This window comes from Ovis canadensis, chromosome 4, assembly GCF_042477335.2.
Source record: "Ovis canadensis isolate MfBH-ARS-UI-01 breed Bighorn chromosome 4, ARS-UI_OviCan_v2, whole genome shotgun sequence".
Classification (NCBI taxonomy): domain Eukaryota; kingdom Metazoa; phylum Chordata; class Mammalia; order Artiodactyla; family Bovidae; genus Ovis; species Ovis canadensis.
Window position 1 is genome coordinate 83232258 of NC_091248.1, and position 24663 is coordinate 83256920.

Genomic DNA, 24663 nt, shown 5'->3' on the forward strand with positions numbered 1-24663 from the left:
TTTCTATTAGAGTTGATTATACCAACAGAACAGTTCTCTAATCCCACAAAGATACAAACCAAGAAAAACCTCCATATTTGGCTTATGTCAACAAAAAAGTTTTAATAACCTCTTGTTTCTGGTGTTGCATAAGGATTACCATACTGAAGAACTGGTTGTGTATTTGATACTGCAGGAACATGACCACTTTTCTCTGAGCTTGTTTTGAGACACTGTGAGATCTGATGAGGACTCTGGGAATTCTGACCTTCCAATTTCCTTTCTGCTTGATTTTCTACACTCCTTTTATGTTCCTAAAATTAACAAAAAAAGGAGAAAAAGCAAAGCAACTGAGTATTTTATAACAAGAAAAGCTTAAACATTTAGCCAAAATATTACAATGATTTCCCAATTATATTTAAAGGATACAGTTGGAAATGCCAGTTTTCAACTTCTCATACATGTCCCTTCCACATTTAACAAAACCAGAAAGCAAGACAAAGCCCAATATATATTTTCAAATTGTGCCAATTAAAGTACCCTTTTCATTGAGCTGAGGGGAAATTATGAATCTCTTATAATTTAGCTATTAGTAAAAATCATAAAGCAAAAAACAACCCAGACTACTTCCCTAGTAAATTCTATCAAACATTTTAAAAAATATATTAATCCTGTATAAACTCTTACCAAAACACTTTCTCAGCTTACTTTTTTAAGGCCAGTATTATCCTGATATCCAAACCATTGACATCACAGGAAAACTGAAGACTGCAACTGCAGACCCTCACGAATACTAATATAAAAATCCTCAACTTAAGAAATCAAATTCAATATTAAAAAATAATATTATCATGACCAAGTGGATTTTATCACAAGAAAGCAAAATAAGTTTAACATACAAAAATCGATGCAATTCACCATGTTCACAGACTAAAGGAAAAACTGATCATTTCAACAAATTTACAAAGAAACATTTTACAAAATCCAACATGCATTTATGGTTTTAAAAAAATAAAGTGAAGTTAACAAAAACCAACAGTGAATCTTAATAGTAAAAAACTAAGTGATTCTAAGATCAAATATTAAGGCAAGAAGGTCTATAACCATTTCTATGCAACATTATACTGGAGGTACTAAACAGTGTTAAGATTAAGGTGGACAGATTAGAAAGGAAGAAAACCATCTTTATTCACAGATGACATGATCATAGAAGTGGGAAAATCCTAAGGAATCTACTAGAACTAGGAGAATGAGTTAATTAAGCAAGGCTGCAGTATATAAGGTCAATTAAAAAAAAAATACCAACCAACTATATTAACCAACTACATTGTCAGCAACACTGAAAAATGAAAATTTTTAAATTATTTTTATTTTAAAAAGCATTAACAGATAAAATACTTAGGAATAAATTTAGCAAAAGATGTACAAGGTCTATAAACTAAAGACCACAAACATTACTGAGAGTTACAGAAGAGAAATGGAGAAACGTATCACATTCATGGGCTGGAAAACCTATTTTTATACTATTAATTTCCCCTCAGATTGATTCACTGATTCAAAATTCCAGCAGGTTTTTGTATAAATCGACAAACTTGATTCTAAAATGTACATGGAAACACAGAAGTGCTGAACAGCTCATTTTTAAAAAAGCAGAACCGCAAGACTTACACAATCTGATTGCAAAACTTATTATAAAAGCTATAGTAATCAACTGAGTAGTTTGGGCATAAGTATAAATACATAGGTCAGGCATAGGCAAACTTTTTCCATAAAGAGCCTAATGGTAGATATCTTCAGCTTTGTAGAACACAGTCTGTCAAAGCTACACAAATCTATCTCTGCTGTTGTCACAATTACCTAGAAATGAATGGACATGGCAATGTGCTTTAATAAAACTTCATTTACAAAAACAGACCACAAGCCAAATTCAGATGTAGACTTTAGTATGTTGACCCTAATATAAATAGAAGAGATTCCAAAAATATATCCATACTCATTGCCAATTAATTTTCAAAGATGAAGATATAATTCAGTGGAGGAAAACACATTCTTTTAGACATGTGATGTTAAAAAAAAACTGGCTATCTGCATATAAATAAAAATTTTTTGACTGTCATTCTATACCCAGAACTTAATTTTAAATAAATCATAAATCTAAATATAACTGCTGAAAATATAAATATACTAGATGAAAAAATAGGAGAAAAATCTTTGTAACTCTGGGTTAGGTGAAAATTCCATATAGGACAAATATAGCCTGAACCATTAAGGAAAATATTGAACTGTACGACTTCAGAATTAGCAGCTTCTGCTCTTCAAAAGCTAGTTTGTTTTAAAAATGAAAAGATGAGCCACAAATTGGGATAAAGTATTTCCAAAATATCTAACAAAAGAAATTGGATTTGGAATATATTTTTTAAAACTCCAAATCTAAAAAGATAACCCAATTTTAAAAATTAGGTAAAAGATATGAACAGACATTTCACAAAAGAATATATATGAATGGCCTGCAGGCACAAGAAAAGATACTGAGCGTTACCAGTTAGTCATCAAGGACTATTCAGAAAAAAAAAAAAAAGAAAGAAAACTTATCTTAAAAGATATATACACCCCAATATTTATAGCAGCACTATTTAAAATAGCCAAGATATGCATGAAAATAACCTAAGGCTCATCAACAGATGACTGGATTAAGATGCTGTGTATGTATATATGCATGCACTTGATGAAATAAGTCAAAGATAAATACTACATGGTATCACTTATATACATATGAATCTAAAAAATACACACAACTGTACATACAAAAGAGAAACAAACTCACAGATATAGAAAACTTGTGGTTACCAAAGGAAAAGGACAAATTAGGGGTACGAGATTACAGATGCAAGTTACTATATATAAAATAAACAACAAGGATTTACTGTGGGGCACAGGGGCATCCATTATCTTGTAATAACCTATAATGGAATATAATCTGTAAAAATACTGAATCATTATGCTATACACCAAAAACTAACACAATAATGTAACTCAACTATACTTCAATTAAAAAAAAAACTTTAAGGTTAACATTAAGAAACAATAATAATTTTTAAAAAACCCTAGTCCAGAGAAATTAAACTATAATTGTAACAAAGCAACCCTACATAGCCAATAGAATGACTATAATTAAAAACTGACAATACCAAGGGCTAGTAACTGGAATGCTCATACACTGCAGTGGGAAAGGAAAGTGGTACAGCCTCTTTGGAAAATAATCTGTTTCTTAAAAACATACACATACCACACAAGCTAGCAATTCGCTTCCTAAGTATATACTCAAAAAAGGAAAAACGAAAGCCATGTCCACAGAAAAACTTGTAAGAGAATGTTCATAGCAGTCTTAATCATAACCAAAACATGAGAAATAATTTGAACGTCCATCAGCTGGTAAAAGGACTAATGTCCATAATCAATGAGTGAATAAATTCTGTATGACTATATTTTTATGAAATGCTAGAAAAAGTAAAACTGTAGAGTAAAAGAAAGCAGATCAGTGGTTGTCTGGGATGGGGGGTAGTTGGAGGAACTGAGTACATATGAGCACATATATGTGCAGCAATAAAACATTCTATAGTTTGAATGTAATGATAGTTACAGAACTATATATTTGCCAAAACTCACTGCACTGCACTTAAAATGGGTGAATTTTATCATATGTCAATTGCACCTCAATAGAGCGGTTTAACAAAATAAAATCAACCAAAAATATTAACAAAGGATGTAAGGATGAAAATTTTCATCTGTAAAGTAAAATTTAGCTGGTTTTGCTGACTGTCATCCCTTGGGAGTACTCAAGGTGAGACTATGTTAAATTTTTACCTATAAAGTGAATTTAAAATAGGGTAAGTGGCCTTAAAATGAAGTAAGTCATTATCATTGAGAGCAAAACTAGTTTGTGTGTTAGTTGCTCAGTCACGTCCGACTCTTTGTGAGCCCCACAGACTATAGCCCGCCAAGTTCCTCCAAATTCTCCAGGCAAAAATACTGGAGTGGACTGCCATTTCCTGCTCCCGGAGATCTTCCTGGAGCAGGGATCGAACCCAGGTCTTCTGCATTGCAGGCAGATGCTTGACCATCTGAGCTACTAGGCAAGCCCTGAGAGCAAAATTGGTGAACATGAAAAATGCAAGTCAATTTAGGCTTGAGAAGAGAAATGGAAGTTAAAAGTTCTTCCTAAGCATGTGAAAAGAGTAGAGAAGGCATAAGAAATATAACATAATTCATGACTGGTAAGTGAATGACTTACCTAGAACACAGGATTCATTTTAAAAGTAGAAGAAATATACCTAAAAACACAGCTCAAGGGCAATATGCCAGATCTGTCATACAGTTTAAGACCTATACTGTTTACTACAATGGGCCTGTCAGACACTGAACAGCAACACCACCACCATGAAACAGTTCTTAGTAAGGTTAATCTAGCAAACTATCAGAGAAGGCAACGGCACCCTACTCCAGTACTCTTACCTGGAAAATCCCATGGACGGAGGAGCTTGGTAGGCTGCAGTCCATGGGGTCGCTAAGAGTCGGACACAACTGAGTGACTTCACTTTCACTTTTCACTTTCATGCATTGGAGAAGGAAATGGCAACCCACTCCAGTGTTCTTGCCTGGAGAATCCCAGGGACAGGGGAACCTGGTGGGCTGCCATCTATGGGGTCGCACAGAGTCGGACACGACTGAAGCGACTTAGCAGCAGCAGCAGTAGCAGCAGCAGCAAACTATAGCGAGCACACTTGAATGTACAAACAGTTAGGGAGGCAGCATGACATGGTGGACTGGATTCAGACCAGAATTTGCTTGACAGTTACAGTACAAATAACCCTGAGGAACTTAGCTTCAGCAGGCCTCAGAGGACTACTGAGAAATGAGGGGATTGTTTAAAAAACATAGCAGGCCCTCAATGGATGTTCCCTCATCTCCTGCCAATCAAAAAACCCATTCACCCTGCTGTAGTGATTCAGGATGTGAAAGTGACAATGTGAACACAGAAAAAGGAAGAGAGTAAATTTTAAAAATATTTCAAAGATGATTCAAGAAAAGAGGAGGGGAAAGGCATGAAAGCAGCAAAAGAGTTAGACATGAGAAAATATTTCTATAAAAGTACAAATCAATTTAAAGGACCATTTTTCTATAAGCAAACAATAAACTACTTAAATGAAGTCAGGGTTTCATCAAAAGATTCATACATGCACTAATACAGTCAAGGAACATCATAGAGAATTTCAACCTAATAAAGAGTTTACTCTAGGCTCATACTCCACTCCTTTATGATCAAAGATGCAATAAATCCTCTGCAAATAATATAAGGGTAAGAACAGGAGTGATAAGCAGCTTTGATTCCTCATGGGGGAAAATGGAGGCAGGCTAAACAAAAATATAGGAACATGGACAAAATTGTTCTGATTGGGTTGTTTGGCAAATCAGAAGACAACTGTTACCTTAGAGAAGAGTCTTAAATTTATATTCACAATGCACCCACCCCCCTCCAAAGGATCTATGTTTAGAATTTGGGATATCCATGAACTTAGATGGAAAAAAAAAATATGCATCTTTTCACTAACTTCTAACTTAAATTTATCATTTTCTTCAATTATGAATGCAGGCAAAAAACACAGCAGCAGCTGCACTGCCTTTGTCACCCACAAAAATCACAGATATACTCGAGACAACTTCCATTAATCATTTATGCTGCTGCTGCTGCTGCTAAGTTGCTTCAGTCGTATCCGACTCTGTGCAACCCCATAGACGGCAGCCCACCAGGCTCCCCCGTCCCTGGGATTCTCTGGGCAAGAACACTGGAGTGGGTTGCCATTTCCTTCTCCAATGTATGAAAGTGAAAAGTGAAAGTGAAGTCACTCAGTCGTGTCTGACTCTTTGCGACCCCACAGACTGTAGCCTTCCAGGCTCCTCCGTCCATGGGATTTTCCGGGCAAGAGTACTGGAGTGGGGTGCCATTGCCTTCTCTGTTAATCATTTATAGATAGATATAAATATTACTCTTCCACTCTCAAAAAGGAAGAGATCATCTGGTAATGTGAAATGAAATTCAGAAAAATTGCTAGTCAGGTACCTGATATTAAAGAACATTTTGAAACAGTTTTACTTTAAAGATATTTTTAATTTTTTCTCTGGTAATAGTTAATAAAATACTTCCCACCATCATTTTTATCATTCTTTGCCACTGTTCTTTCTGCTTTATTATTTTCTTTTCTCTTTCCTTTTCAAATTTCTAGTAAGGGGGTTATACAGAATATCTGAAACAGTATGAAAATGGTAAATAATTCTAAGCAGTGGTTTTTGGAATGACATAAGACATTTTAAGATATATTAAATTTCTAAATAAATTTAAATTGATAGAGTTTCTAACTAAGATATACTAAATTACTTAATACTATTAAAAGTTACTTTTAAATATATTTTTATGATACTAGAGAGCACGCAACTCTAAAAAACAATGAATTTTTATTCACACGTATGTTCAATAACTATGTTATTGAAAAAGAGGAACCAGACGTCAAATCGCTAACATTCGCTGGATCATAGAGAAAGCCATGGAATTCCAAAAAGACATCTACCTCTGTTTCATCAACTACACCAAAGCCCTTGACTGTGTAGATCATGATAAAGGGTGGAAAGCTCTTAAAGAGATGGGAATACCAAAGCATCTTACCTGTCTCCTGAGAAACCTGTATGCAGGTCAAGAAGCAACAGTTAGAACCCTGTATGAGACAACTGATTCATTCAAGGTTGAGAAAGGAGTACGACAGGGCTATCTGCTGTCACCCTGTTTGTTTAATCCATACACTGAGAACATCATGAGAAATGCCAGGCCGGAGGAGTTACAAGCTGGAATCAAGATAGGCAGGAGAAACATCAATAACCGCAGATATGCAGATGATACCACTCTAGTGGCAGAGAAACTGAAGAGCCTCTTGATGAGGGTGAAGGAGGAAAGTGAAAGAGTCGGCTTAAAATCAAATATTAAAAAAACTAAGATCATGGCTGCTGCTGCTGCTAAGTCATTTCAGTTGTGTCCGACTCTGTGCAACGCCACAGACGACAGCCCACCAGGCTCTGCCGACCCTGGGATTCTCCAGGCAAGAACACTGGAGTGGGTTGCCATTTCCTTCCCCAATGCATGAAAGTGAAAAGTGAAGTCGCTCAGTCGTGTCCAACTCTTCGCAACCCCAAAGATGGCAGCCCACCAGTCTCCTCCGTCCATGGGATTTTCCAGGCAAGAGTACTGGAGTGGGTTGCCATTTCCGTCTCCAAGATCATGGCATCCAGCCCCATTACTTCATGGCAAATAGATGAGGAAAAGGGGGAAGCAGTAACAGATTCCCTGTTGTGCTCTCAAATCACTGCAGCTGGTGACTGCAGCCATGAAATCAGAAGACGTTTGCTTCTCGGCAGGAAAGCCATGACAAACCCAGACAGTGTGCTGAAAACCAGGGACATTACTCTGCCAGCAAGGTCCACATAGTCAAGGCTGTGGTCTTCCCAGTGGTAACATACGGTTGGGAGAGCTGGACCATAAAGAAGGCAGAGCACCAAAGAATTGATGCCTTCAAACCATGGTGCTGGAGAGTCCCCTGGACGGTAAGGAGATCAAACCAGTCAATCTTAAGGGAAATCAACCCTGAATACTCACTGCAAGGGTTAATGCTGAAGTTGAAGCCCTAGTATTTTGGTCATCTGATATGAACAGCTGACTCACTGGAAAAGTCCCTGATGCTGGGAAAGATGGAAGGCAGAAGAAGACGGCATCAGAGGATAAGATGGCTGGATGGCATTGCCATGCAATGGACATGAACTTGGGCAAATTTTGGGAGATGGTGAGAGAAAGAAAGGTCTGATGTGCTGCAGTCCATGGGGTCGCAAAGTCTGACACAATTGGGTGACTGAACAACAACAATGTTCAATAAATATTTATTGAGTATCTAATATGTGGCAGGCACTGCTCTCCAGGAACTAGAGATTCAGGTACAACCAAAACATACAAAAATTCCTGCTCATGTGAAGTCCGTATCTAGAGCAGGGAAGATGGACAGGAAACAAAATAAGTAAAATAAGTAAAATACACATTCTGTTAGATGATGATTCATCTTTTTTTTTAAACTCACTCAACTAACGCTTAATTATCATTTGGTTTATCCCAGGCACTGTTTGGATCTAGGTTTCAGTGCTGAAGGAAAAGGATTTAATCCTAACCTTAGAGAGGGGTAAGCGTTCTAAAAAAGCACGGGGAAAAGACAAACATTAAGCAAGTTGCTGAAATAGCAAAAAGAAATTCTTATAAATGCACTCTTTAAAAGTAATATAAAACTACAGTGTCACCAGCAGGAAAATTAAGAGTAACTCAAGAAGACAGGAAGTAGAAAGCAAACTGGCCTACTTCTGTTGCATTCCTGACACGGTAGGGTATTAACTGATAATAAAACTGCTGATGCCAGTACATTTCTTTTACCAAATGTTTTTATAAGCAAATGCTATAAATTATGTTTGACCCATTAACATTAATTTGTTTAATCATTCAACAAATATTTAACTTCAAATATCAAACACTATGAGTGAAAGTCACTCAGTCATGTCCAACTCTTTGCGACCCCATGGACCATACAGTCCATGGAATTCTCCAGGCCAGAATACTGGAGTAGAGACTACAAATACCATGGTGAATAAAACAGACATGATTCCTGTCTTCATGGATCTTATAATTAAGTGAAGGGAGTTTTAATTAAGATAAATATGTACAGAAATAAGTATTAGTTACAGTAATTATGGTAAGTGCTGTAAAATAAAAGTGCAGTTCCCAGGTGTAAGTTTAATAGAGGTATCTAATTTAGAATGAGAGGTCAAAGAAGGCCTCTGTGAAGAAGAGTCATTTAACCTGAGACTTTAAGCATTAAAGTCAAGAGTAGCAGGAGTACTTAAATATTTAGAAGAAAATATTTAAAAATTTGGGGATATACTTGAAAAAAATACCACCAGGTTAAGACAGAAGGGAAACGGTTGAACAGGTAAGATGGCCAAAATTAACATCTGTTTATTGCTGGGTGAGAAATACAACAGAGTTCATTACATTATTCTCTTCTTATATATGTTTAAATTCTTCCAGGACTTCCCTAGTTTAAAGTTAACTACCAAAGAATCGTAGGCAAGAATATTCTTGGCAAAGTACACGAACAAGGGCCCTGAAACAAGAAAGCAATTCATGAGTTTTAAGGCCAGAGTGACTATAACAGTTCTCAAAGTGCAGTCCCCAGACCGACACCATCAGCAGCAGCTTGTCAGAAATGCAAATCTCAAGCCCCATCCCTGACCTACAAATCAGAAACTCTGGGAATAGAACCCAGAAAGCTGTGCTTTATCAAATCATACAGATGATTCTGATGCAAGCTTAAGACTCAGAACTACTACCGAGAGGAATTCTACAATAGAGAATCAAACAAACTGTGGCTTTAAATGGGTCTAGAGAGAGAGGCTAGTCATATAAAAGATTATAATCGGTACTAAGAATTTTGGAGGGATTCCCTGGTAGTCCAGTGGTTAGGACTCCATGGTTTCACTGTCAAGGGTGTGGGTTCAATCCCTGGTCAGGGAACTAAGATCCTGCAAGCCACACAGCACAAAAAAGAATTTTGTCATTTATCTTAAATGCACAAGTACATGGGAGGCCCATAAGGGTCTTCAAGCAAGGAAACATATCAACTTTATATTTTTAAAGGTTACCCGCCTGTGGTTTGAATAATCTTCTGTCAAACACAGAGCAGAGGGAAGAGGAATAAAAAAAGAGAGGAGAGGAGTGACCTCATGGAAGATTGGAAGATGGCAGAGTACGAAGTATGGCCCTTACTGAACAACCCTCAAGGAATGAATCCCAGCAACAAGTGAGCTCAGGAGTAGGTCTATACTGAGATGACAGAGCCCCATCTAACACGCTGATTGCAGTCTTGCAAGATTATTTAAACTGCAGCATAATTAATAAGTCACTATATATTATTTTCTGTGATTTGAGCCATCTGTAACTCAGCAAAATGTACAGATGGTTGTAACCATTCAGCACTTTCACTATCATATATGAAACTACAAAACTATAAAATATATTCTATATATAAATATATAATTTTGTGTTGTATTTTTATATATGAAACATATTTTATATATGTAAAATGTATAAAAACAAAGTATCTTGATTGTTTCTCTCCAACATTAGCTAGTAACTCCAAGCACAAAATACACTTAGGAGTTGGGTTTCTTACCAAAAATTACTTAAGTAAATTCATATTTCACAAAATGGTCTTCAGCATTTAAGATACATATTTTGTCAACTTCCTGTCAAATCTAATTAGGTCATCATTGCTTTAACTTTGAAATACACTTGACCAAAATTCATACCAGAAATAAAAAATTGTCTTCTTACTCTTCATTTGTGCTACTATTGTTTTAATTAGCTTCAATCCACCATTTAGGGCTTCCCAGGTGGTACTAGTTGTAAAGAGTCCACCTGCCAATGCAGGAGACACAAGAGACATGGGTTCACGCCCTAGGCAGGGAAGATCCCCTGGAATAGGAAACCCAACTCCAGTATTCTTGCCTGGAAAACACAGACAGAGGAGCCTGCCGGGCTACAGTTCAAGGGTCTGCAGAGAGTTGGATATGACTGAGCAACAGTGCAACCTAACCCACCTGTCATTTTATGTTACCATATACTGAAGGTAGGGAGGAGGATGAGAGGGTGAGGGAGAGAGAACTAACGCGAGTAACATTCAAACGCAATACACTGACAACCCAGGGATGGGGTGGGGAAGGAAGAACTGCAACCAATCTTGAATTGAATTCTACTCTTAACAGGTTTCTGTGTCTTAATGGATATAGCTCTAGCAGTTTTGACACTGTTTTATGTGAGATACTGGAACTACCAAATAGATTAAATGTGCTAACTCCGTTGGCCACAGGATTCTCACTGAGGAATAGGTGTATAAACAGGAATTAAGGAAGACAAGGAGGATTTCCCTGGCAATCTAGTGGTTAGGATTCTACCATTCCACTGCCAGGACCTGGGTTTGATCTCTGATTGGGAAACTAAGATCCTGCAAGCCAGATGGCATGGCAAAACAACAAGAACAACACAACCAACATCCTCATCTTGATAATCTCTCTATAGCCAGATGAAATTACTGCGATAACTTCTAAACAGCATTTCCCAATAATAAACAACCAGAACTCCTTAGAGAAGTTAATTTAAGATTCTTTCTTATAAAAAATGGCCAACTCCAAAGATGAGTGGTGAAATAAACATATGAGAATATCTTGCAAAAATTAAGTGCTAGAAAAAAATTAAGCGCTCAAAAAACCAACACCATCCTTTTGATACTGGGGCATACCAGGAGCCAGTTTGAAGGTGTTCCCATTGACCCAATCTGGTACTATGTGAACAGCAAAAAATTCTTATCACACTACTAAAAAGAACTCATACTGATGAGTACCAAGTAGGAAAATGGTATCTATTAATATTAGATTAGATAAACACACAAATGAACAGAGGTACCCAAATATAAACTTAAAATACAGTTGGCACTCCAAATCAGCCAATGCAGAATGCATGGATACTCAGGGCCAGTGGTACTACACCATTTCACATAAGAGACTTCAGCATCCTTGGATTCTGGCATCCTTTGAGAGGGGTCAAGAAACCAACCCCAGAGACACAGAGGGAAGATTGCACATACATAACTACATACATACATACATAAATGCATACTATAACATAAAAAATATTTTTGGTCTTGTCCCCAGTTCCTGGCACTGACCTCCTAAAACTTTTGGAATTTTCTCAGTGATAGGAGTGTCTTTTATCATTCATAACAAGACCCTTTAGACCCTACTGTGAGAAATGTTGCAATACAGTATATTTTATATTATAAACATATGCTCTGTCTGAAGGTCAGGTTATGCTAGAAATCATTAAACATCTCCTAAAATGTTTCCTATTACAAAAGAAAACCAAAATTCGTTAAATCCAAACTATGTAACAAAAGTCAAACTAAGATTCGACACTTAACCATTTTTCTATCAAAATATTTTTAAAATATCATAAAACTAAAAAGTGTTTTCTACCTGTTTGTCTTTTCTTCATTTAACTTAAAAAGAAAAAATTACCCTCATATAACTGTAAAATGTTATGTCCCTTCAAAAAGCTGTATTATCATTCAGTGTCGTATGAAATTTTTCAAGGACATTATTCAGTACCTTCTCCCTGGAGAGGTTTTCCCAATATGAAGTTAGACCACTTATCTCCTTTTCTTTCTCTGCCAACTGAAGCTGAGGAGAGAAAGAAATGATCATTATTATTTTTCATCATCTACCCTCTCTTTACCCTTCAAAAGCTAGTTTATACCCTTCTATTTAAATAAATCCTATTACCATATCCATGTATTTTCCCTGGATCTTATTCTTTGATATCTCTGAACTTGTCACTATTGTTTTTCTGATGTGTTTCAAGATTATTTTATTATTCTTATTTTGCCAATCTGCAGCATGCAGGAACCTGGATCCTTGATCAGGGACTGAACCTGCATGCCCTGCAGTGGTAATGCAGAGTCCTAGCCACTGGACTGTCAGGGAAGTCCCTGAATTACTTGTCAATTTTTATGCATGTGCCTCACTCTTAAAACTTATCTCCTGGCTTTTATGAAATGGTACCAACACTGTCATTCTCTAATGCTCTTTTTAAAAGTACACTTCTTCACAATTGCAAGTATTCTGCAGTTTCTTCTTTGGCTTCTTCTCTCTGCATTTTCAGAAAATTCACTTTCTTCTATGCCTTCAACTATCATGCTCATATGAATAAATCACAAATATTAACTTATGTGCCACATGCGTTCTTTCCCAAGATTCAAAGCTTTCCTTGATAAATTCAATGGATGATGATTGGGGAAGGTACCCAAAAGAGGTGGTCCTTTATCAACTCATTCTAAGCGTATCTGTACCTAATTTTCTTACCTTCAAAAATCCTTCCCACCTGTAAATCCTCTCCATGCTACCAAATTATTTTCATTAAGGCCCACTCTGATTGGGTCTCTTTTTCTCCTAGAAAATATTTAACAGCAAATAGCACCCACATTCCAAACAGTTAAAATCTGGATTCAACCTATCTTTCACAATGATCTGCTCCATCACAGATATTAAAGACCTATTACTCAAGACTGTTACAGCTCCCAGATTATGCTCTCTACTTCTGACCTCTAAACTTATATTAACGCTTTTCCATCGGTTAGAAAGATGCTCCTTTCTTTCGCCATCTCTGTTTATTATCCCTCCCTTCCTGTATGGTCTTTGATAGGTCTTTGTTGTTGTGGTTCAGTCAACTGTGTCCAACTCTGCATCACCATGGACTGCAGTACACCAGGCTTCCCTATCCTTCACCATCTCCCAGAGTTTGCTCAAACCCACGTCCATTGAGTCGGTTATGCCATCCAACCATCTGATCCTCTGTCATCCCTTCTCCTCCTGCCTTCAATCCTTCCCAGCATTAGGGTCTTTTCAAATGAGCTGGCTCTTCGCATCAGGTGACCAAAGTATTGGAGCTTAAGCATCAGTCCTTCCAATGAATATTCAGGGTTGATTCCCTTTAGGATTGACTTGTTTGATGTCCAAAGGCCTCTCAAGAGGCTTCTCCAACACCACAGTTTGAAAGCATCAATTCTTCAGCACTCAGCTTTCTTTATGGGCCAATGTTCATATCCTTACATGACTACTGGAAAAACCATAGCTTTGACTAGATGGAACTTTGTCAGCAAACTGACGTATCTGCTTTTTAATACAGTTTAAGTTTGTCATAGATTTTCTTCCAAGGAGCAAGCATCTTTTATTTTCACAGCTTCACTCACTGTCTGCAATGATTCTGGAGTCCAGGAAAATAAAATCTGTTACTATTTCCACTGTTTCCCCATCTGTTTGGAATGAAGTGATGGGACCGAATGCCATGACCCTAGTTTTCTGAATGTTGGGTTTTCAGCCAGCTTTCACTCTCATTTTTAACCTTCATTAAGAGGCCTTTAGTTCCTCCTCACTTTCTGCCAATAGGGAGGTGTCATTTGCATATCTGAGGTTACTGATATTTCTCCTGGAAATCTTGATTTCAGCTTGAGATTCATCCAGTCTGGCATTTCCCTTTATGTACTCTGCACAGAAGTTAAATAAGCAGGGTGGCAATGTACAGCCTTGAAGTACTCCTTTCCCAATTTTGAACCAATCTGTTGTTTCATGTCTGGTTCTGCTGCTTCTTGATTTGCATATAGGTTTCTCAGCAGTCAGATAAGATGGTCTGGTATTCCCATCTCTTTAAGAATTTCCCACAGTTTGTTGTGATCCACACAGTCAAAGGCTTTAGCGTAGTTAGTGAAGCAGATATTTTTCTGGAATTTCCTTGCTTTCTCCATGATCCAACGAATTATGGCAATGTGATCTCTGGTTCTTCTTTTCTAAATCCAGCCTGCACGCATATCTGGAAGTTCTCGGTTCACATACCGTTAAAGCCTACCTTGAAGGATTTTGAGCATTACCTTGATAGCATATGAAATGAGCGCATCTGCACAGCAGTTTGAGCATTCTTTAGCATTGCCTTTCTTTGGGATTGGAATGAAAACTGACCTTTTCCAGTCCTGTGGCCACTGTTGAGTTTTCCAGATTTGGTGGCATAATGAGTGCAGCACTTTCACAGCATCATCTTTTAGGATTTGAAATAGCTCAACTAGAATTCCCTCACCTCCACTAGCTTTGTCTGTAGTAATGCTTCCTAAGGCCCACTTGACTTCATACTCCAGGATGTCTGGCTCTAGGTGAGATCACACCATCATGGTTACCTGGGCCATTAAAATCTTTTTTGTACAGTTCATCTGTGTATTCACAGGTCTAGCTTCTCCACAATGTCTAACTCCTAAATATTCCATTTGAAACAGCCCTAAAATACTTAGACTTGTAGTTTATGTAGAACTTCATCACACTTTGCCCTGTCTCATGGATGTTTGTCTAAACAGCACAAAATAATAGGCAGGGCACTAAATAACAACAAAAAAAAAATCAAGCGCCTTTACCAATTGTATAGCCATAAATATGATGTTTTATCTGAACATTGACTTTTATCATTAATTTATTATTCATAAAATAAAAATATTATTTAGCTTCCCATGGGTTTGAAAGATGATTACCTAGGTCATGAATGAGAAAGAACTGGATCACCATCTCACGTCTAGCAACCGTACTAGATTATAAACTCTATAAGCATAGCATTGTGCCATTTTTATATGATCACCCACATAATCCAGAGTACATCATGCGAAATACCAGGCTGGATAAAGCACAAGCTGGAATCAAGATTGCTGGGAAAAATATCAGTAACCTCAGATAGGCAGGGGATACCTCCCTATTGGCAGAAAGTGAAGAGGAACTAAAGAGCCTCTTGATGAAGATGAAAGAGAAGAGTGAAAAAGCTAGCTTAAAACTCAACATTCAGAACATTAAGATCATGGCATCTGGCCACATTACTTCATGGCAAATAGATGGGGAAACAGTAGAAACAGTGACTGACTATTTTCTTAGGCTCCAAAATCACTGCAGATGGTGACTGCGGCCATTAAATTAAAAAGACACTTGCTCTTTGGAAGAAAAGCTATGACAAACCTAAATAGCATATGAAGAAGCAGAAACATTACTTAGCCAACAAAGGTCCATATAGTCAAAGCTATGGTTTTTCCAGTAGTCATGTATGGATGTGAGTTAGACCATAAACAAAGCTGAGTGCTGAAGAATTGATGCTTTTGAACTGTGGTGTTGGAGAAGACTCTTGTGAGTCCCTTGGACTGCAGGAGATCAAACCAGTCAATCCTAAAGGAAATCAGTCCTGAATATTCATTGGAAGGACTGATGCTGAAGCTGAAACTCCAATACTTTGGCCACCTGATGCGAACAGCTGACTCATCTGCAAAGACCCTGATGCTGGGAAAGACTGAAGGCAGGAGAAGAGGACAACAGAGGATTAGATGGTTGGATGGCATCACTCAATGGACATGAGTTTGAGCAAACTCCAGGAGATAGTAAAGGACAGGGAAGCCTGGCGTGCTGCAGTCCATGGAGTCACAAAGAGTCAGACATGGCTGATCAACTGAACAACAAGACCAAACACATAACTAACACAGTGCTTTATATATAACAGGTTTTGATAAATATTTACTAAATCATTTTCTCAGTCAATCTGAAAAAAATTTTTGTTCAGTATAAATTCAGTATTCACACGTTTTAACAATAAGGGAAGTTGCCAGGCAATAAAAGCAATACCCACAGGGATCCCAAATACAGTAACAACCTTCTGAAAGAAGTTTCAAATTTTCATTCTGATAGCAGATGAAGATAAAAAAGTACCAGCAGTATACCTATGGCTGATTCATGCTGATGGACAGCAGAAACCAACACAATATTGTGTAAAGCAATTACCCTTCAATTAAAAATAAATAAATTTTAAAAACAGAAATTGACCACCATTAAAATTACCTTAGCCTATAATGTACCACCTCAAACAAAGTAAGTTTTGGTCTTTAAGAGTGCTGTATTTAAAAATTAGATTACAGGTACAATTAGCTATGACAGAACAAATTTAAATCATTTAGAACTTCTAGGCCTTTAATCATACACCCACAAAATGCAAAGTATACACACATGCACAGGCCTTAAAATATATAAGATTATACTTTATTATTTAGAGGGAAAATATTTTTTCTACTTAATTAATTAGACAGCCTACTGATTTTTTTCCCAACATTTTTACAAACATCATTTACCAATCAGTCTTGTTTGTTGCCTAATGTTACCTCAGCAAAAAGTCTTCTTAATTAAGACTGTATTGCTTGGGCTTCCCTGATGGCTCAGACAGTAAAGAATCTGCCTGCATAATTATTAATGATCAGAAGTAACAAATTTTGGTTAAAAATTTTCAAACCTTTACATAAATTTTTAAAATTACTGATCTTATTATACTCCCAGAAAACACCAAAGCTCTAGAATAATTTCACAAACCATTTTAAGTGAACAAGGATTATGACATAATCACTTTTCATCTTAAAATTTAAGCATGATTTAGAGATATAATTTTAATGGCCATGTGGCTAGTATTAAATTGCTTCAGTCATGTCCATATGAATACACGAAATGAAAGCCACAAGCACAATGCATATGAGTAACCACTTTCTCAGTTCACAGTTAATGAACTACATTCAACATAACTACATAGTACATATTTATCTATATTATGAAAATGCTACCTCAGTTACCCATGTTAAAACTTTAGACAGACTAAATTATAGATAGCACTTTTCAGAAGTATCAAAAGTATCACTTTTCAGAAGTAACAGAATTATGAAGTCATATAAATATTAAACTTACTTTGTAATTGTCCACTACTTCAGCTAGTTCTAGTTTTATGTTTTCAGCGATTTTCACTTGTTCTTTCCATTTCAGCTCCATTTTTGCAAGTTCATCAGCATACTTATTGCATTTTGTTTTCTCATCCTAGAACAAAATTAGTATAATTACCAAAAGATTTTAAATCCATATTCAGCCAATATCTATACAAACATACTTGTGCTGAATGCTTACTATAACACTATAGTAAAGGTATAAAAATTAAAATAACCAAAATGTCTGTCAGTAGACGACTGGATAAATCATTTTATATTCATACAATGGAACAGAATGTATTCACTGAAAGAGAACAACAGATCTACAAATTACAAGGAAAAGTGTCGATATGTTAATTGAAAAGATCAAGTTCCAAAACAGAATATACAGTATAATTTTATTTTTGCTTCAAAAGTTGTTTAACACAGTTTTATATGATATCTATGTAGAAAAAGATAAACAAAAATATAATTTTGGGGGTTGCACTGCATGGCTTGTGGAAACAATCTTAGTTCCCCGACCAGGGATTGAAACCTGGCCCTCAGTAGTGAAAGGTCAGAGTCCTATGGACTGCCAGGAATTCAATAAACCGAACTATTAATAGCTCTTATTTCTGGGGATCAGGATCATAATGGTATTTTTTCACCATCGTTATCCTTTATTTCCATAATGCCTAAGATTTCACAACAAACATAGATCACTTTTGCAAAGGAGGTAAAGCAAGCATGTATGCATGCTAAGTTGCTTCAGCTGTGCCCTACTCTTGTGACCCTTTGACCTGCAGCCCACCAGGCTCCTCTGTCCATGGGATTTCCTAGGCAAGAATATTGGAGTGGGTTACCATGCCCTCCTCCAGGGCATCCTGCCAACCCAGGGACTGAACCTCCATTTCTTAGGTCTCCTGTACTGGTAGGTGGGCTCTTTACCACTAGTGCAACCTGGGAAGCCCGGGAGGTAATAAAAATCATATTTGTAATGCCATTGTTTCCAGATATTAATTGGGGTTTCCTGACCAAGACAATCTCTAGGCAGATTTCTTAAACACTGCTCTTCTCTACAACTTAGAATGTTAAAGGAAAGGAGTTTTAAAACAAGATGAAAAGGTAACTTGGCCAATTTCATTTTGAGTGCTTTGTGTAAGGAAAAAAATGTTTAATATGCTTTATGCTAGAAATTCCCTAGTGGTCCAGTGGTTAGGGCTCCGTGCTTCCACTGCAAGGGGCATGGGTCGCTTCCTGGTAAGGGAAGTAAGATCCCACAAGCCTCACATCACAGTCAATTTAAAAAATTGTTTTAATTAAAAAAGAAAGAAAGAAATATGCTTTATGCTTTGAGCAATTCAGTAGAGAAAAAGTCTTTTCAACAAATAATGTTGGATCAATAGTGTATGTACCACAACTCACCATTCACAAATAACAGGCTTAAAAGACTCTAAGACTACAAAACTTAACAGAAGACAAGAAAAAAATCATTACAAGTTCTGTTAGCATTTTTTTCCTTAGAAAATAAGAACAATACATAAAGAATAAATTAAGAATCTATACTTCAGCAAAACTAAAACTTTTTCTAAAAACACCATTGTGTGTTAGTTGCTTAGTCATGTCCGACTCTTTGCAACCCCACAGACTGTGTAGCCCACCAGGCCCCTCTGTTCATGGGATTCTCCAGGCAAGAACCCTGGAGTGGGTTGCCATTTCCTTCTCCAAAAGGAACTACAGAAAGAAAGAAAGTGATGTCACCCAGTCATGTCCAACTCTTTGAGACCCCATGGACTGTAGCCTACCAGGCTCCTCCACCCATGGAATTTTCCAGGCAAGAGTACTGGAGTAGGTTGCCATTTCCTTCTACAAAAACATCATTAAGGAAATAAAAAGGCAAGCCACAGACTGGGATAAAATCACACATATCAGACAAAGGATTTGTATCTGGAATAAAGAACACAACTCAATAATAAGATGAAAACAATTTTTTAAATGGCAAAAAAATGAACTCTCATAATAAAAAGGAATGAACTACCAATAATAGGCAACTATATAAATAAATCTCAAAATAACTGTGATGAAAGGGGACAGGAAAAGAAGAGTGTACATATGATTCCATTTATAGAAACTGTACAAAAGGTAGGCTAATCTACAGTGGCAGAAAGCAAGCCAATGATTTCCCAGGAAAAGGGGAGAGAGGGAGCGATGAGTTGCAAAAGGGTACAAAAAAGATTTGAAGGTAGTGGAAATGTCCATTAGCATGACATTGTGATAGCTCCACAGCTATAAATACAGCAAAACTAAACAAACTGCAGACCTTAAACATGTGCAGTTTACTGAATTTCAGTTGTACTACAACACAGAAGTTTTTAGCTGGAAAAAACACATTCTATCTTCCTTTTGATAATACAATGAGGTTTTTTAAAATATTCATCCAAAATTGTCTCACTTACTGAAAAATAGTTTAGTCCCTCATAAACAACTATTTTGACCTCAAGGATAATCAATCCTCTATAAAAGGATCTTCTGAAGCAACAAAAATACTCAGCTTAAAGTCTTATTAAAGGATTAAACTATTATTAAGACTATAACATAAAATATTTTACATTAGTTACTATAGTGTGTTAAGTCATTTCAGTCCTGTCTGACCCTTTGTGACCCTATGGATTGTAGCCCACCAGGCTCCTCTGTCCATGGGATTCTCCAGGCAAGAATACTGGAGTGGGTTGCCAAGTCCTCCCCTTCAGGAAATCTTCCTGACCCATGGACTGAACTGTGTCTCTTTTATCTCCTGCACTGGTAGGTGGGTTCTTTACTACTACCCGGGAAGCCCAATTACTATAGTAACGTTGGGCTAATATATAAACTTCATTCCACGGCTTTAAAAATTACCCCTTGCCTCTCCACATGTACAGAGAAACAAACACAGAAAAAAATATTTAACTGAACAAACGAAAACCACATACTACACAAAACACCTTTTCCTCCCTTCCCCCAATCAGATACAAATGAGAAGCATTTTCCCTTTGTCCTTTATATACCCCAGAGTGAATGCTGCTAGGACAACTGCAAAATTTAAATGTTTTACTATTACAGTTTAATAGAATCAAAATAAATAATAGTAAAGGCAACCATTCACTTGGCTAACATTCCCTTTTTCCACTTTACAAATCTACTCACTTTAGGATGTGGTGAAAGTCTTTGCTATTATTACAGTATATATAGGAAAAAAGACTACTTTCTTTTTACACAGTTCAGAGACTTTTCATGTATCCTTAGAAGACAGACAACATCCAACATCAATTAATCCTTTACCCATTATCAAGAGAAGGATATTAGGGGAACAGAAAACAATCACGATTTCCCGCCCCCCAACAATGTAACATTTGCAGGATCTTAGTACCTCAACCACAGATCGAACCCATGCCCACAGCAGTGAAAGCACCAAGACCTAATCCACTGGACCACCAGGGAATTCCCTAGATCATGATTTTACACACATGCCTACATGGATAAGTACACAGAACACCCCCCACTTCAAAAGTGAAACTAAACATCAGGATACAAGGGTAAAGAAACTTTGAGGGCTTCCCTAGTGGCTCAGTGGTACAGAATCCACCTGCAAATGCAGGAGACACCAGTTTGATCCCCGGTGCAGGAAGCTCTCAGAACAACTAAGCCCATGCGCTGCAACTGCAGAGCTTATGTGCTGCAACTACTGAAGCCCGTGTGTCCTAGAGCCACCTCCCGCAACCCCCCTTAAAAAAAACAAGAGAAAGAAACAAACTCTGGGATACCCAATCAAAACAAAAAAGATAAGCTAAGCCATTACATTTGATATATCTCTTCCTTACAAGGGAATTAGCTTACCTGCAAGAGTTGTTTACATTTATTATATTTTTCTGTTTTGTCAGCAATTTCTTTGGTCATTTCAGAGACTTGTCCCTTAGTTAGATTGTCAAAATCTGTCTCAGCTGTAACAAGGCAGAAAATAAGATTACTAAAAATTACTTTGCTCAGTATATTAGCTTCCTGACTTGAAGGTCAGTATACTGTGAAATAAATGGAATCCTAAAGCAGAAATATCTAATTCAAAACAATTATTCAAAACCATCTATTCATACACTAAGTAAACAAAGAAGGAACAATATAAACATTAGATGAGAATTTCACTATAGTTTGGCTAGAATCAAGTTCACATTCAATAAAGAAAAAAACTGCTAGCTAAAAATATTCTAAAATGCCACAAAAATTGTTCTTTATATATTTATTATATAAGATATATAGGAAAGCCACATTCTTTGAGAAAAGATGTTAAGCCATTTTTCTAATCCTTCATACTATTCAGTAAGTCTTAAGTCAATATAACACCTTTCTCAGTACTTCTATTAATACCATATAGAAATGAAAGGCAGGATCCTATTTCCACAGCAGTTGAATCTAAACATTTAATAGTATACAAAACTTACAATACATTTATTAAGTCTAAAACATCAACTACCCCAAACATTATACAATTAAATATACTTTTATATACTCTAGCATTTATTTTTGTTATTGTGTCATCTTTAACATAAGGTGAAAAAAAAGACACTAGGACAGATGAAAGCCTAGAGTTAATTTAAATTTTCATGTTGTTCATGTACTCACTATGTCTCTCTAATCCATTCTAAAAGTTAATAAGCTAATAAAAATTTTAACTTATCCACCAACAGGTGTACTAACGAGGAAAACACTCTAATGACCCGAAGCAGCCAAAACAGAACAAAAACAAGGCAAGAAAGAAATGTGATTAGAACTAAAGGGATTTTTAATTTTCCCTCCACAGAACTATACAATTAAAGTGCCATAAATGGTTCAAAATTCCACACATTTAGGGAAATATTAATTAAAAATTATTTTTAAAAATTGCTATTTTAGCTAGCTAAAATTAAAATTTCAATTCTTGGCTCTTTTCCTACAGACCAAATACTATAAGCATTTGCATTTAAAAACACAAGCTCATTTAATTAACACTTGAGAACATGCTCACAAAGATAAACATGAGTTTACACTCATATTTTGTATATTCACCACATGGATGACTTTTAGACCTTACTTTCCCTTTGCCTCAATCCCTGACTTACAAGAATATTTTACAAGCTCCCTAAAAATTCTTACACATGAAACAAGCAGTATAAACAAGCATAGATATTTTTCAAGGCAGAACACTTTATACAAAAAGTCTAAACGATTTCTACCTGTAGAAGGCGGTGGCTTTACATCTAGAGTAGAGGCAGTCGTAGCTGGGTCTGTGTTTATTGAAGCATCATTCACTTTCTGCTGATTCCCAATTTTCTTTGTGAAGACACTACTGCTATTAACCTGTTCAAAATTGTTAACAATCAACTATTAAATGAGTTGCATATCTATCCTTCCTTCAGTAACTATGTATCTTACAAATAAATCCTGGAAGTCCACAAAGCTATTGCTGTCTTAAAGGTCAAAGTCTAAAAGTTACACACATCCCTTTACTGACTAAATGTTACAAGAGAACATTCTATTTCTCCAACAAATAAAAATTACCAATTTTAAAAAAATGTATCACAACAATATTGAGCCAATAATGTGACATCAAGCAGAGAGAAATTATATTCAAAAGGTATAATATTATAAGTCTGATTTTCAAACAAAAATATTGATGAAGGAATTATTTTACTACAATGAATTACACTTACCGATTGGTCTGAAAGTTTATTTATTTGTTTTTGGAGCCGTTGGCATTCCTTGAATTTTTCTTTATAATGATCTGCTGCCATCTGAAGACGAAGTTTCAGATCCTCAACTTCTCTTCTCAGTTCATGTTCCAGTGTATCAGTCTTCTCCTAAAAAACAAATAAACTTTTTCTCTAAGAGAAACATAAAAATTTCATATCTCATAATGTGGTAGTAAATCCAACTTTATTTTCACTTTTTTCTCTCGACAATTAATGTTATTTGTTTTGGAGTTTTGGCTACAGAGTCACATAAGCTCTCCTAATAATTTCAGCTTTATATTCCAAGGACTAAGGTTTATTAAAGAAAAAAACTAGAAAAGAATCATCTATCTCCTGAGAAGTAAGCATTACTCTGTTAAATAACCACAATACCATTTTATGCTACAATAAGAAAATCTAAACAAAGCAATATATACCTGTTATCAAAGCAGTGTTTACTAACCATTAGGAATTTGCTTACAGAAAATTTTCTAAAAACTTCTATTAATTCCAACCGAAGAAGTTACAATGACTAAACAAAATGAATGGAAATTTAAAATTCTGTGACCAGGAATCTGACCTCAATTACTTTAGCATAAGTCATTCTCTTTCATAAGCTTATAATGAGTTTTTGACCAAAATAGAAATTCAAAATTAACTGGCATTACCTGATCTTTATTCACAGCACTTAGTTTAAGCTCTGCCAGTGCATCAGTTAACTGCTTTTTTACTTTCTCATTTTCCAAGCGTGCAGTATGCAGATCTGCCATTGTTTTATCCCGCACATTTACAGCATCACTAAGTTCTTTAGCCAGAAAGACAGCTTCTTGCCGAGTTGCCTGAATCTGTTCTTCGGCTTTACGAAGTTGCTCCTTTAAAGTAAATGTATCTTCCTGAAGAAAGGCAGATAAATTTATTTGTAATTAAAACATTCAAGTAAAAAACAGAAGCAGAAACAATGTTTATTTCTATTTCAACAGATCTAAAATTTTAAATTAAATATTGCTTTTCTATTCATGACTGAGATGAAGTATTGTTGTTGCTCGTTCAGTTGCTCTAAGTAGGGTCCAACTCTTTGCAGCCTATGGACTGTAGCACACCAGACTTCCCTGTCGTTCACTCTCTCCCAGAGTTTGCTCACTTTCATGTCCATTGAGTCAGTGATGCTATCTAACCATCTTATCCTCTGCCTCCCTCTTCTCCATATATAAGCCTATAAAAAATCTGAGATGTGACTTTGTTTTAGAGACCCCCACAGAGCAACCCTATGCATTGGGTATCAATACTATCACTATATGTATAATTCAGGACACTGAAATACAGGAAGTCAAGCAACATAACCAATGTTCACAGTCTTGGCTAAACAGAGACTCAAACGGAGGCTCCTGTCTCTCAGAATCTCTCCAGCTAGAACTGCTAACCCTCGTTTTTTATAATAATAACAGTAATTATAAAAACTTCATTTT

At 36.3% G+C, this 24663-nt stretch overlaps 1 protein-coding gene across 1 annotated transcript in view; it reads right to left on the reverse strand.

Annotated features, from left to right (window-relative positions):
* Positions 1–24663, reverse strand: part of TAX1BP1 (Tax1 binding protein 1) — a 92905-nt gene that overhangs the window by 12761 nt on the left and 55481 nt on the right. The window contains exons 9-15 of the mRNA XM_069586765.1: positions 23866–24090; positions 23180–23326; positions 22703–22826; positions 21333–21436; positions 17467–17592; positions 12280–12351; positions 110–293 (exon numbers count right to left, since the gene is read on the reverse strand). Coding sequence (XP_069442866.1) covers positions 110–293; positions 12280–12351; positions 17467–17592; positions 21333–21436; positions 22703–22826; positions 23180–23326; positions 23866–24090 — 982 coding nt within the window. The remainder of the gene's footprint in view (positions 1–109; positions 294–12279; positions 12352–17466; positions 17593–21332; positions 21437–22702; positions 22827–23179; positions 23327–23865; positions 24091–24663) is intronic.